The sequence below is a fragment of the Dermacentor andersoni genome, chromosome 4 (assembly GCF_023375885.2).
Source record: "Dermacentor andersoni chromosome 4, qqDerAnde1_hic_scaffold, whole genome shotgun sequence".
In the NCBI taxonomy this organism is placed as follows: Eukaryota; Metazoa; Arthropoda; class Arachnida; order Ixodida; family Ixodidae; genus Dermacentor; species Dermacentor andersoni.
This window is the reverse complement of record NC_092817.1, coordinates 60,253,459-60,268,337: the sequence shown is the minus strand read 5'-3', so window position 1 is coordinate 60,268,337 and position 14,879 is coordinate 60,253,459. Positions and strand designations below refer to the sequence as shown.

Here is a 14,879-nt window from a genome sequence, read left to right as displayed (position 1 = left end):
CTCCTTGAGTCAACTCGATCGAGGGCATCATGCACCGACTCTGACCGGCGCATAGTTCGACTTGCTGAACGCCATTTTTGTTTTGAACGGAGCCTCCTTGCTGCCCCACGAAGCGGCGCTACTGGAAATCCCCGCTCATCATCATCGTTTCTGCTTGGTTCGATAGAATGGCCGTACAGCAGTTCCGGTTTCAGCTTAGTAAGCCATGTCAAGACAATCCAGCAGCTGATTTGTTTCTTTCGCGCACAACGATGCGAGCAGGCCGCGTTTTTCGCTTGTGCGACTGGTGTCGGCACGCGTGTAGTGTCGCAACGGAATACCCCGAAACAGCAGAAGAGGTAGCGATTGCGCTTGCGCTTACCGACCCCCTCTGCGAGGTAGTTTTTAGCGACTCACAATCCGCAGTTCGCAACTACGCGCGGGGGCGCATTTCCTCCGAAGCTCTCCAGATTCTAAGGAAAGCTGGTTGACAGCACTTCGATAACACCGCCATCATATGGTTTCCAGCGCACGTCGCCACCCCCACCGATGAGGGCCTCATTAACTTGAACGAGGTAGCACACCGCTCTGCACGAAAACTGACCCGCCGCGCAGAATCGGAGACCGCCTCTTCGAGTTCGGAACTGCTGGCTCAAAACACGCGAGAACGCCTGGTCAGGTACAATGACATCACCAAGCACTACCAGCTAGGCAGGCGGTTGCTGCCCCCACCTCACCCCATGCTGAAACGTCGCCAGGCAGTCATCTGGCGACAATTGCAAACACAAACATTCCCCAGTCCGGTGCGATTGCAGCACATTTTCCCCGCGCAATACCCGACTGCTCTTTGCAAATTATATCAGGACACTAGAGCGACGCTGTCACACATGTTGTGGGAGTGTCGGGTTACATCAGCTACAATGGCAGTAGCTCCGGAGGCTCTTGCGTCGAAGTGGGCCGCCGCTCTGCGCAGCTCCAACCTCAAGACACAAGAGTGGGCTGTCCAGCAAGCCCGAGAGGCGGCGACGAGGCAAGGCCTCGAAGTCCCCTCATGGGAGACCTGAGCCCGGGTCGTCAAATTTGCCGGATTCAGAATAAAGTTGTTTCCATCCATAGTGTTTGCTTTGTGTGCTGTGTCGAGGTTTCGGTGTTCCAACGCGGCGTACGGAAACATCGCGTCAAGTGTCTAATGGCGCCGACAGTGCGGGTGCCGGGGGGCCTAAGATTTGTCGATTTCCGATGTGCTCCCTACTGACGCGGAGAAAGTTCTGCCGAGACCTGCGCAGTGGTTGCATTGCGATTCCGGACACCGTCTCATTTGAGAGTTTCACAGGTGCTGACACTGCTGTACTGACATGCGCAGAACTCGACGACGGCGAGATCATTCGTCAGGTTTCTGCTGCACCCATTCTCTATGCTGCACCGCCGGACGATGACTCCGAGTCGGAAGATGACACACCATGTGCTACGCTGCTGTCGCATGCGGAATGTGCACAAGCAGTGACTGTGCTTTCAGCCGCCTATAGTGACCGTTCGACCCTCTCCGAGATTCAGGTTTATCTGATTGCGCGTAAACGGAACAGCGTGCAATGGCGCACTCACGATTTCTTCAAGCCTACTGCAGAGCCCGAATAAGTGCGTGGAAATAAAGGATTTCATTTTTTTTTCTTAATCTGCTTTTTCGGACACCTGTTTATTCGGACATTTCCGCAGTCCCCGTGAGGTCCGAATAAACGGTCGGCGACTGTAATTAGAAATAACACAAATTCTCCTTTTGTACAACACATAAAAAAGCAGCTTATTAAAATATATGGTTTTTTTTATGTTCTTTTTCTTTCATTTGGTGGCATGGCCCAGTAATTTCAATGTCACAACACTTGCACTATGAGACAATGTGCTTCTCTTTTACGTCATACATGGCTTCTTTTTCAGTGCTTTACTATAATGTTTGTCCTTACTGGCACCTTAAATCGTTGAGCTTCTGAGCTTTTTCTTTTCCTAGATTGTTTTTGTGCAATGTATGTTTATATTCCGTGCATCACTCATTTAACTCATCGTACTTAGTCGCCTTTGTGGTTATTCCTTACTATACAATCTACATCCAATATTGTGCACTGAAGTTTTCATAGAATTTCTGTTCCTTTGGTTTTTGCATATTTCAGCGAATCATCTGCAAATACATTTCATCTCATATTCCCACTTCCTATTTCATATTTCTCTGGTTTACAAACTATACATCACTACTTCATGTATTTTTGCTCCTCTTCCGCTCATAGTTTCCGTGGAGCAGAATGCTCAAAATAGCGAGATTCGTGTACAGCTTTTCAGCAAACAGCAGATATGCTAAGATAAAAAAAAACATGACAACATACCGGAAATGCATTCTCAAAGACTATCGGATCCGACATGAGGCTGCCCTTTGCTGTCCTCATCGTAAACTGGACCTTGAGCAGCTGCCATGCAAGAGGAATAAGCTGTGAGATGGTGCCGATGACAGGCAGGCACACCAACAACAAAAGTTGAAGGCAAATCCTTTTTAACACACACCAGTGAATGAAAAACAAAATTGGTAGCAAGCAAGATCGAAGTCACCTAATCAAATGTGACTGCCTATTAAAATCTCAAATCAGCTATCAAATATGAGGATTCAAACAACTACACCCATTGGCAGTTTGAAGTTTCCTTTGATACCGTATTTACTCGCATAATGATCGCACTTTTTTGTCAGAAAAATTGATGCAAATTCAGGGGTGCGATCATTACGCGGGTTAAATTTCCCACGAAAAAAAAAAAAATTTTTCGTCCCGCATTTGCTGCGGGATTGCGGGTGCGGGACACCAAAACAAGAATGGCGGCCGGCGGAGCAAGCCGAACGCGCCGAACGCGATTTTTTTTTGCTTCTCGCGAGTACATTGCGTGCATTGAAACAGTTTCTTCCGTATCAGTGATGAATAATATTGTTAATATCGGCAAGTTTGCAGCAATAACGTAGCCATGTCAACTTTGAGGGGACAGAAACAGGTGGGCGCGCTTAGCTGCCAGTGACATAGAAATGCATGGCCGACGTGCTGCGGAAACTGCGGCATCTGTCTTCACTACTATCTTAAAACGACACGTTTCCGCTAAGGGTGGGCGAATATCTTAGCTGTGTTATAAGCGTCGGCGTATGAATAGGGTACACTTTTAACGTATCAGAGTAAACGTGGCTACTATCATTGCCGCGTGCGATTTGTTGCGTGCTCTCGAGTGCAGATGAAAAGAATCGAAATGCGCCTTTATTGTTTTTGTTGACATCAACCATTATAAAGCCAACCCATAATAAAGGCAAGCTTGGTTGTACCTCTTTTTGTCATGGAAGTGCGGAAAGTGATGAAAGTAATGAAATCAGGCATCTACTTAAGAATGTTTGGTGCGTGCAGGCCGCTTGGCGTGTCTTGAAGAGTCGTTCGCGTAGCATTCGACAGATGGTAAGCGCGATCATTATTAGCTAGACTTAGCACACGACATATCGCTGCGGCAAGTTCAAGGTGCGATCATTACACGGGACATAAAAAAAAAACTAATTTTGACGACAAAATTTAGGGGTGCGATCATTACGCGAGTGTGATCATTATGCGAGTAAATACGGTACTTCATTTGCAACAGATGTCATGTCTCCATGCAGAAAGCAAGTGTTCAAATGCAGAAACATCCTACATATATAGCCTATATAGGTATTTGGTACGTACATTATTCTTGTATGTACATGTTAATAAGGATGGATAAACTATATTAAACCTGTAGAAAACAGCACAGCCACTGTGGAACTTGTGAAAGGGCATTATATCATTACACACAAAATACAGTGTTTATGGTTAGTTTATAGCCCTTACCTCATGGTTTGTTTCGATGGAGGCTTCACCCCAGAAAACCCCCTCAGTCTCTGGTGCTGTGACACTGATTCGAAACAGTGCATAATGTAGGGGCAACAGGGTGATCTAAAGAAAAGAAACAGTGGTGGCTTTCATATATATGCAGTCGGATTGCATTGTAAAGCAGTGGCGCTGAAAGCACCAGTGATATTCAACCATATTCCCTGTTCACTATCCATTACAAAAGTGGGCACAGATAGCTGTTCTAACTGAAACCTGAGGCCTGCAATTCGGTCTGTAAAAAATCTCTTCAGACATTACAGCCCAGACACAGCACTGCTGAAGCCAAGTTCAGTCACAGTTGAGTTTGAAGGCATTGACGAATTTGCGAGTGGAATGAGCGTTTTCTATTAGCTGATGCCAACGACTGACCTTAGCAATGTTTGTGCATTAAATGGTGCTCACATGGTCTCCGCAAATGGGAAAGGGTGATATAAGCAGCAGCTGACACACTCTTTATGGCAACCTCATTCATATCCTTAATGCAGAGTTGGCAGAAGCATCAGGAATACCTGATGCTTCTGCCACCTGATATACCTGATATCTGCTCTTAACACAAGAGTGCCAAGACACCACTGACAGTGCAAGCGACAAAACATCACTAACCCTGCTGCAGAAGCATGGAGTGTTACACGTCATGCGTGGCAAATCCTACATTCCCAAGCTCAACATCACTACACTGTGCCAGAAAAATTATGTGTACTTGTCATGATACGTGCTTCACCCAGCAAAACTGGTTAGCCTGCACTTCTTGTAAATTTGGCAAGAAGAGCACATCTTTCTTATGATTGATTAGGTTTCCTTGAGAGTACATTTGCTTCACCCAGCAAAACTGGTTTGCAAACGGCACATTCTTCTTAGGATAGATTAGGCTTCCTTGTGAGTACATATACCCTGCTACCTGCTATTGTATGCATTTACCTGCAATAGCAGTGCTACATAACAACATGATAGCCACACAACAGTCGTGACTTTCTTCGTTGGCAACGGCAAAAGAAGCGCATGCACACACATAGAAAATGGTGAAATCATCAGACGAGAGCCATTCTAGTGCTTAAATAACAGAATGATCAGCCGACAGACTGTTGGCTGGCCAGGACTCACAGAGAGGGTTGAATGAAGATAATCAGATTAGGGTCAAACTAGCAGAAGTCTGTTGTATAATAACCTATTAATCGGAGCCCCATCCGTGCACACTCCACATATTTTGCCTGGGTGACAACTGTGCCTTTTTGTCACTCCTGTCTGCTGGTTCCCTCCAGCAAGGATCTGCACAGTTTTATCAGCGCCTACCAGCTCACTCCTTCATGCTCCCAAATGAAAGAATCTAGATGCGAACATGCACCTACCTTTCTCACAACGCTGGAGAAGTTGTAGTTTCCGACTAGTGTGCTGCTGTTTTCAGCTTCGGTGGCCAGCTCGACTAACGTCTTGGTCATGTTCGTTCCCCAGTGCTTGATCACTACCTGCAGAGTTGTTTCGAGAGCAAAAATTAAAAATAATGCAGTTTTGAAGAGGATGCAAGGTATCAGCTATATAGGACTTATTGGCAGCAATATCAACAACTCTGAACACAGAAACCTGAGCAAAGTGGTAAAGATTTACGGTTTGGAATGTTAGGCAAAGAAGACACAGACACATGAATAACAAAGAGCAATGATGATTGCACTGTTTTTCTCATTCCTTTTGTGTCTGCGTCTTTTACGCCTAACCTTTCAAATTATGTAAACAACACGTCATAGGAATCCTATTGTAGTAGCTCCTCAAACATGGTAATACTCCAAATGCAGTAAATCTGAGTTCGTAGAAGCGTTTGGGGAAGAAATGGTTTTCATGGACTTTCAAAGCATTAACAAGGCATTTTCAAGGATTAAAGCACCATGATGCCTGACAGCTTGAAAACAAAACACTGTCTTCAACAATGAGGAAAAAAGAAATTTTTGATTGCACAAGAACATAAAAGTGCTCACTAAGTCTTTTTCATATAAACTACCATCAACCACGATATATGAGATGTCTCCCACAAAAAAGATGTGAATTGGATCAGATTCACTTGACGCTTTGCTTGCATAAACCTTGTGTAAGCTACACAAATAAAATGCACTGAGCTTAGCCAAAAGCAATATTCACTCCATTAAGCTTAAAGGGTTTCATGGTCCTGAAAAAGGCAGTTTCGCATCCAGGGGTATTCAAGGGCTTTAAGGGCAGCTTCAAATCCTGTAAATGGAAGTGCATGTTGCAACCGAAATCCTGCAATTTTTATCCAGTAACACCCTCAATATTAGCGGCGAGGAGTTACGGAGTCGCCATCTGTCGGAAGCGCCTCGCTGACGTAGTATGAGGGATCACGCGGCACGCTCCTCATAGATTTTGCTGTCAGCGCTCATTGAAAACACCACGTGGGAGCTCTCCCGGACATTTCTGTAAGTAATTTCGAAACAAGAGAAGTTTTTTACTGTCTAAATAATAATCTTGGGCAAACTGAAAGCACTGAATCGTTTACAGACGCTATCACTTTACCGAATACGTACAGTGAACGCCACTGCGCGCGGTCGCCGCGATGGAGTCTCCCGAACCGGCTTCTTGCATGAAAGGTAGGCAAACGCTGAGAGCAAACTATGTGAAATATGTTCTTATAGTGTTTGTATAACTAAATGGAGCGTAATAGAGTGAAGCCTCAATGCAGCGATCGCACAGGTTCGCAGCGACTGACTGCGCACCTGCATGCTTGTCCGCCCACTGTTTCGCTTTTGCAGCGTGCGCGTTTTTGCACTGTGCCATGAGCTTTAGGCCGCAGAATATGAGCATTTGACAGTATACAAGCTACCATTGTTGCGTAGAGGCTATCACAGCTGTTCAAAAATAATTTCATTGTAGAGACTTCGACGCCTACGGGGACTGCAGTGATGTGCTGTCGCGACGATTCAATCTTTTTTTTTTCTTCCGAATTCTTCTAAATATTATTTCTCGAGTTGCGTCGCACTGTATGTTTATCAGTGTTCTCAGCGTGCGATTTCCCGCTGCTTCTTTTTTGTAATCCTGTGCATTAATTCATAACATAAATATGACCATATGCCATGCTTCTTTTTTGATGTGCTTCTTACCGCTCCCTTTCCACTCCAGTAAACTTGCCAGTATCTATACCATCGACAAGTTCATAGACCAAACCGTCGTGACATTAGTCGGGCAGCGGACTCGGGCGAGCGTCTCAGTGCGCGTTTTCCGAACATCGCAGACCCGGCGCCATAGCAGAAACCTTTCTCACGTCTGCTTGCTGCATACCCGAGTTGTAGCCGATGACTGTTTGCAGATTTTATGTTTCGTGAGCCAAGCTTCACGCAGCTTCTTGTCCTGTGGCTACGTGTGACTAAGGCTGACAATGGGCTCCACTGCGTACGTCTGGCACTGCAGCACTGAGTAGGCTACTGCTTTCACCGAGCACAAAATGCTCGGTGAAACTAATGCACCTTTTTGCACAAAATTTACCATCAGGTTGAAGCATGAGCTCTTATAGCGTTTGCTATTATTTAGCCACATGGATGATACAAGTTGCATTGAGAACCTACATCATCTCTGAAGAACACTGTGGCCAGACAAGTAACTGTACCATTCTTTTTATCCATCGTATCAAATGGCTGATGCCAGAGACAATAGCAGTGCAAGAGTCAACAACAAAGAGAGCAAACAATTGAAATGGGTAGTGCTAACCTGGCACCAGTCAGCATGCTTGCTGTTTCCAATAATGCAGTGGTGCCGACAAGGGGATAATCTTGATGTCAATAATCAGAGTTATTGGACTAGGAAATCTTTGTTCAATTTTAAGATAACATCCCCTGGTAAAGCAGTAGGGCTTTCGTGCCCCTCTGTTTAAAGTAACACTCCTGTCACAAATGTAAAGCTCCCTCTCAACTGGTTTGCTATAACAGGGTTTCATTGTGCTCTAGACGGAGCAAGTCATTGTAGACAGCTTTAGAGAAACCTGCCCAACAGAAACTTCAAAAATGTGCACACCCACCTCTATAGGATTCTCATTGATGACCACAAAAAACATGCTGCGCTTGTTCCCAATACCAAGGGTACCGAAGTCAAGAAAGGACTCATTGTTGACAGCATGGTGAAGCCTCTGCCATTTGAAGTAAGGAAAGCAAAAAATGCAATCATTCTTGTTCACCATTTCAACTGAGGACTCAAGTATCAGGGCCAAGAAACTTCCACATAGAAAAGTACAAGGTTATAAATATCATGAAACAGTAAGAAATTTCATTACCAGTGTTAGCCTGCCGCTGTAGCATGTGAGAGGAATGTTGAAGTGCGATATGTTCGTATGCAGCCTTAGTGTTGCATTCAGCTGCAGAGCAGTCTTCTGTGGGTGAAACTTGAGAAACACCACTGGTTTTGTTTCGTTTGGCTGCAAAACTGTTGACGAGTTAAATATGACCTGAGGGCAGGAGCAAAAAAACAAATTAGCTGATCATCCAACATGCAATAGAATGGACAAATGAAGTGTAAATGCTGTAAACTCAACAAGAATAAGAAAATTATAAAGTGTGCTTATCAACAGTTATACCAGATGACTGTTATGCTCGTTAATGGTACCTGGCTTGAATTATGGTCAACCTCTACAGGGATTAAACTTGTCTCTGTGTGCACTCATGAGGAAAGTTGAGAGACCACAGCATCAGCTAAAAACTAGTTCAGTGGTGGAACAGCCATTGCACCTTTCGGTGCAAGTCCTGGCACAGGCAAAAAGCAGATTTGGCACAGCAACAAGCACTTTTGGTACAGGGTCAAACGCACGTGTGCTTACCATATACCATGCAGATATTAACTGATATAGTCGATATGTTGTGGAGATGGGTTTGCGCAAGGTTTACCTTGCAAGCACGTATTCGAAAGGATGTAATGCTCCTTGACAATGCAACGCACAAAGAGCGCTGCGCCTGGGTTCGTCGACTCTCCGATATGGCCCAGAGAAGGCACCACAGACAGATTGTCAACAAAGGGGGGGTTATTAACCGAGAATGCAATGGCTTGTGGGCAAAGGCTCACCGCAAGACCAATCGAGTATGCACGCCTGCACTGAACATGACATCATGCAATACACTCGTGTCATGCCATGCACATTAGGGAGTTATTTCGAACAAAAAAAATGGCTGTGGCTTAGCTAAGGTTAAGCCCAGGATGCGAAGCATACTAGCCTTTATTTTAGTTGTTGAACCACTGTTTAGCCTGGTGAACTGCTGTTGCTTGGCTATATTTGGTTCGGCTAGTAGAAGAAACAACTCATGCGTTACTCTGCTTCGCCTTCAAGAGTGGAACGCGACAGCGTTCCCGTCGACCCGCCAAGGGGTGTAAGACAATGGGCTACGGCGCAGCGACTACGCGCCCCGCATTGGACGCGGTAAGCGTCGAGCAACGCAGCGTTCGGCGCGGCAACGAAATGTACGCCTGAGCAAGCGACACATGCCTGAGCCTTAGAAACAGCTCGTTTCTAAGGCAACACCGCATTCACTAGAGGCGCTTTTGTACCGCTTCGAAGCATCGTACTCGTGGCTCAGTGGTAGCGTCTCCGTCTCACACTCCGGAGACCCTGGTTCGATTCCCACCCAGCCCATCTTGCAAGAGTTGAGCCAAAGCCACCTAGAAAAAGCGCAGCTGCTTATATACCGCCGTGACGCCGCGAGCGACGGCGCGAGTTGGAGCCCCGTTTCTCCTCTGTCGTGACGTCACGGTGTCACGTGGTATTGAAGGCGACACCGCCGCGCCTGAGGAGCTGGGTTGAGCTCTAGTAATATGCTTCGCATAAAAATAGAATCAGCACCACTGTGCATGCACGAGTCGCAAAGAAGGTTTTGCGTTTGCGTCGTCGACACTATTTTCCTGACAAAGAGCAGAGACTCAAACTCGACACAATCGTTTTGCGTCAACAAACAGGGCAGCACCCATCGAAGTGGTGGCTTTCACTGTGTACCACATTTGACCTCGGTCCTCGTAAATCTGCAGCTGTCAAAATCAGTAAACGGTGTCATAGGTTCTCGCTTTCTCTCATTTGATTCAATAAAGCACAGTACAACATAAAAAAGTTGTGCGAATATATTTTATTTTCGCACATTTGCAATTTTTGCATTAAAAGCGCAGTTGCACTCTCCCTCATCAATGTGCAGCCACTTCAGCCGCAAGCAAACCTGCCATCTAGAGCTCAGCAGGGCAGCGCCATAGCCATTCCATAGGCTAGCCTGACGGATCCCGAACTTCGGTACGCACTGATAGCCAAGTCGCAAGTGCGAAATGATGTTGCGAAAATTGGTCGCAATATCTGGTCATGTGAATAAGTTTGAGAATACATATGAAACATGACTGTAGAATGCACTTGGGCCAGCGACGAATACTCACACGATTCTCTTTCTGTTTTCTTTCTCAATGGCCCCCACGTGTTCACAATGAGCACGGATTTTATAAGCTATGTACCAGACGCGATTCTGATCACAGCAGCTCTTTTACAAAACCCTGCTATCACCCATAAACATAGAAAAAGCTAACCTTTGATCCTAGAATGTGACATCCTGCTCTGGCAAACACCATGCTACCATGCGGGTTCGATGAACACCGAAGCGCCAGCAAGACAGTAAAACGGCACTACATTCTACGCCTGTCAGAGAAAAATATGGGAGTGAGGAACCAGATGACTCCGGCTGGTTCCTTCTAAGATGATGATGATAGGGGGCTGTTCGTTTTGAACTCAGTTTTGCTAGCTGCGAAGCATCAATGGAAGGAGGCTTTCGCTTGTATGCTTGCTCTGGCGCAGGCTTGGCGCAATTTTCCGCTGAAATGCCGTTTTCACGCAGGATGACGCAAAGGCCCACTCTCGGTGCAGTTTGACACAATTGGCGCAGCTGTTCCACCACTGCCAATTTTTAAAGCACAGTTTTGCAATGTGGAATTGCTTCAATACATTGCATTCATCAAACATGCACATATGCCAAACCACTTGATCTCAGCCAGTATGCACAGGCTGTGAATAAAAAATTATTTTCTTTAGTGGCAACATTGGTCTTTCAACTTTTGATAATGTTTGCGCTATATGTACCACACTAATATGAAAACTCGATGATAAAACAATGAAAAGCGTGAAAATATGCAAAGCACACAGACAGTAAAACTTTTTATTTTTTGTCTTATGGATATAAACAATATCTGTATGGATGCAACACTGCACTGTAAGGCAAGTGTCTGTTTCCTGTGTTACAAATACTGAGTAGCTCAAAACAGGGACTGTGTTCCAGATTGATCACTTTCAGATACTTTCACTTTTGTATGAAGTGGCATATGGAACAACCCCTCACTAGAGTGAAGAGTGTTCTGCTCGATGGCTAATATTCGCTAAAGTCATTGATCCAGAATATGGAACCAAGAGGGTGTGGGAGTGCTTCAGCAGTAGCATTTTCTTTCCTGGTTTGAAGCCTCACACTACCATACTATATTATGTTGATTTACGTGCGTTCCCACTTCACACAACAAGTTGCGCAGGAATGCTGCCAGGCATTCTCTCTTTTGCCATGTTGGCACACATATCCTTTCAGGCTATTAGCCTTGCAAGCTCCCAGCCAGGGATGTGCAGGAAGGTATAGCAAATAGCTCATGACTTTTACACCACTGATTTTCATCAGTTTTTCACTGTTTGCCTGTGCTTAGCTACATTTACATAGACATGACAGTCAGGTAAAACTGCCTCAGCGAATCACATTCATTGTCTGAACCAGAGCAAATCAGCTACTCAGCTGTACAAAAGCACTGGCAAATTGGTGAAGGACATGCTAACAACTCTGCCTGAGCAAACATCTTCTCAAGGGTGCACTGACCAAGCCCGCCCCACTGTGGGTCAACTGTCAATCCAACGGACCTGACAGTTATGAGCGATGATGGCTAATAGACAATGCATTTCTATCATTCTTGCAGTATCTGAATGAAATGAATCTCAGTGCTTTAATGAAAAATTAAATTATGCAATTTTACATGCCAAAACCACTTTCTGATCATGACGCACGCTGTAGTGGGGGACTCCAGAAATTTGGAGCACCTGGGGTTCTTTAACATGCACCTAAATCTACATACACGGGTGTTTTCGCATTTCTACCCCATCAAAATGTGGCCGCTGTGGTCAGGATTCGATCCCGCAACTCCTGCTTAGAAGCCCAACACCATACATAGCCACTAAGCAACCACGGTGGGTACCTCAGATCTCAGTGTTTTTATACAGCTTCATTTCCACATTATGCTATATGGCAACCTACGCGCAAGGGGGAGGAGAACTGTACTGTAAAGCCTGACATTACTCATCCTGAGGCCTATGGAGCATTTCACACAGTGTTGCAGTTAACAAAGCTAGTGGTCATCCGGAAAGTAAGCACACTTCTTAGTTCCAGATTTTACCAACTACAGCAAAATTCAACTCTAATACAGGTCACAAAGCGCTGAATTGGATTTCCTTTCGTTTTAAAAATAGTGTGTGTCTAGCTTACTGGTCCGTTGCTCTACAGACAGTTTTCGTATGAAACCAAATTTTTTGCATTTTCTAGAGTGCTATGGTTAGGGTAATTATTATATAGTTACACGAGATGGTCATCCTATATCAGATGTCAAAATCAGCGTACAAAACATACACTTCAGCCCACCTCTTTTACATTTCTCTGAAATGGGACATGCTTTTCATGGAAAGCGCGTATAGCCAGTGTTTTTAACACCGTTTCCTTCATGTTCACTAATGTACCACCAGCCCAATCCAGCATGCCACTACATCTAGCAAAAGCGTTTCAAGCCTGAAGTCAATTTAAAAATTTTCCATAAAATATGGAGTACAATCCTACATCATACATGATGCACAACACATGTGCTTTTAAAAAAACAAGGCTCACACTCTCATACAATAACATTTGATGATGCTTTTATTTTTTGCATGACGTGACACGACAGTCGTAAGACAGTGGAGAGCTGGGCATTCAGACAGTTAACTTGAGGGCTATGCAATGTCTTATGAATCAATAAACTTGCGCTTAAAGAGAACCCAAAATGCCCAAAAGTGATCAAACGAGAACACAACTTCCGAGTTGCTTTCTTACTTAAAAGTTTCAGTTACTTTAAGCCAGGCATAACAGCTCAGCATCTGCAAATGCTCTCTTCTGGTATACTCACAGTGAAATGAGGTTGACTCTCTGGCTGAAGTTCAATGCTGTGGATTACTACTGGCACTGGGAAAGTATTGGAAATATTTAGTGGCCTAACGTCTGACTTGCTAAGACTTTTCGCTCTCCCTATGTAGAACACTGTGCCATTCACATTGTACTCTAGTGACCTAGAAAAGTAATGATAAAGAAGAAATGGATCAGTTTCCACAGTCTATCCAACTCCCCCCCAACCCCCCCCACCCTCAACAGAAAGAAAAGAAGCAGCTGGCGACTGCCTATTCAAAACTGATTATTTCCCATACGATGTCTCTTTTTCATCATGTGGCATACAATTTTCAGAAATTCCATCCTAACCTTATCATGAAAAGGATTTTTTTTTTTTTCACCCTTACCATTTAATGCATTCATCTTTACGTTCAGTGCAGTAAACCAGCTAGTAAAACTTGCCTGTATTTGATTATGTTTTAAAAAATAAGTGGATACTCAACACACTCATTTCAGGCCCACTCTACAGAAAGTTTTCTTCTTCTTTATCAACAAATATCAGATATATTGGTTAGGATAAAAAGATAATTGCACTTTACAACCTCTAAATAGCATGGAAACAATTGTGCATTAGGGTAAGACTATGTCAACAATGGGAAAAAAAAGGACCCTAGAAAATCAAAACATCAACAAATGAAGCACATCAAATTGAATTTTGAATTCGAAATTTTGAAGTCAGCACGGCTTTACTAGGTGCATCTTTACTTACCATCTGGTTGATTGTCTGCCTAGTGTTTTATTATTACCTGTAATGGGCTCTTCACTGGCTCGATACAATGGGTATGATTTGAATGTGACTGATGTCAGTCAATGCTTTGAAAAGGAAAAATCCCACTCTGCTTCAGGATTTGATCCCACATCTGCTGCATGCCAACTGCACCATCACAGGGCCATGTTAGCCTGAACGTGCTGCTTAAACCCTCTTAGCAAAGGATGTCGCTGGTATCGGGAGCACATTATGGCATACTGAATGTGAAAATGCGAAAAGAAACGAAGACGCCAGCTTGCTTCCATTGCTTCTCATGAGATGCACAACTTGCGCAGATGTAACCTGCATCTGGCCTCAACCAGGTTTGTATTTCAGATCCCAATGACTGAACTCTCCCCATACGGATGGCAAGCAAACACAATTCAGTTGTATTGAGACAACAACCAAGGCTGCAGCTTTCACTACATACTACAGATTGTACCAAACCGAAAATAGAACATCTCTAGGCTGCAGGCAAAGCACACAAGAAGAATACTTCTTCAGAAAGCTGCATTCTACACATTAACATTGTTTGTAGGAGCAGGTTACAGCCATGAAGGGACTCATGTGACAACACTGAAACAAGAAAAAGGCATGACTTACCCATTCATGAAATATACCTGGAATGGTATCGTCAACTTGTACTGGTTGTTTTTAGACTTCACCACAATCTTGCCGGAGCATTGTTTCAGGTGCTTAACTTTTGAGGCTGGAGAGACAGACATAAAGAGCTAGTTATCTCAGCAAAGTTCCCCCTGCTCTTCCTTTCCAAGTATGTCTGCTACACTGAGGCACACACCTAAACACATGCTAAATTAACAAAATACTGTTTGGTATGCATTTATGTATGTGTAAACTCATCCATCCTTCTTCTATCATCGATCATTCTTCATTTGAACCATCATCCTCTAGCCGACCAGATAACATCAGTAATGCCCTAAATAGCTCAAAGCCCATCACCTTACAGTAACACTGTCTCGTGATTGAAGAACTTGCTGTGTTGTTGCCACAGTT

The 14,879-nt window shown here is 44.4% G+C and overlaps 1 protein-coding gene across 3 annotated transcripts in view; it reads right to left on the bottom strand.

Moving 5' to 3' along the window:
• Tmem131 (Transmembrane protein 131) overlaps positions 1-14,879 on the bottom strand; it is a 111,449-nt gene that overhangs the window by 75,721 nt on the left and 20,849 nt on the right. For 2 of the 3 annotated variants that reach the window (XM_055073835.2, XM_050183054.2), the window contains exons 12-18: positions 14,469-14,574; positions 13,080-13,239; positions 8,158-8,328; positions 7,906-8,013; positions 5,240-5,356; positions 3,852-3,956; positions 2,352-2,432 (exon numbers count right to left, since the gene is read on the bottom strand). In XM_055073835.2, coding sequence (XP_054929810.1) covers positions 2,352-2,432; positions 3,852-3,956; positions 5,240-5,356; positions 7,906-8,013; positions 8,158-8,328; positions 13,080-13,239; positions 14,469-14,574 — 848 coding nt within the window. The remainder of the gene's footprint in view (positions 1-2,351; positions 2,433-3,851; positions 3,957-5,239; positions 5,357-7,905; positions 8,014-8,157; positions 8,329-13,079; positions 13,240-14,468; positions 14,575-14,879) is intronic. The other variant, XM_072287843.1, reaches the window with a different exon arrangement.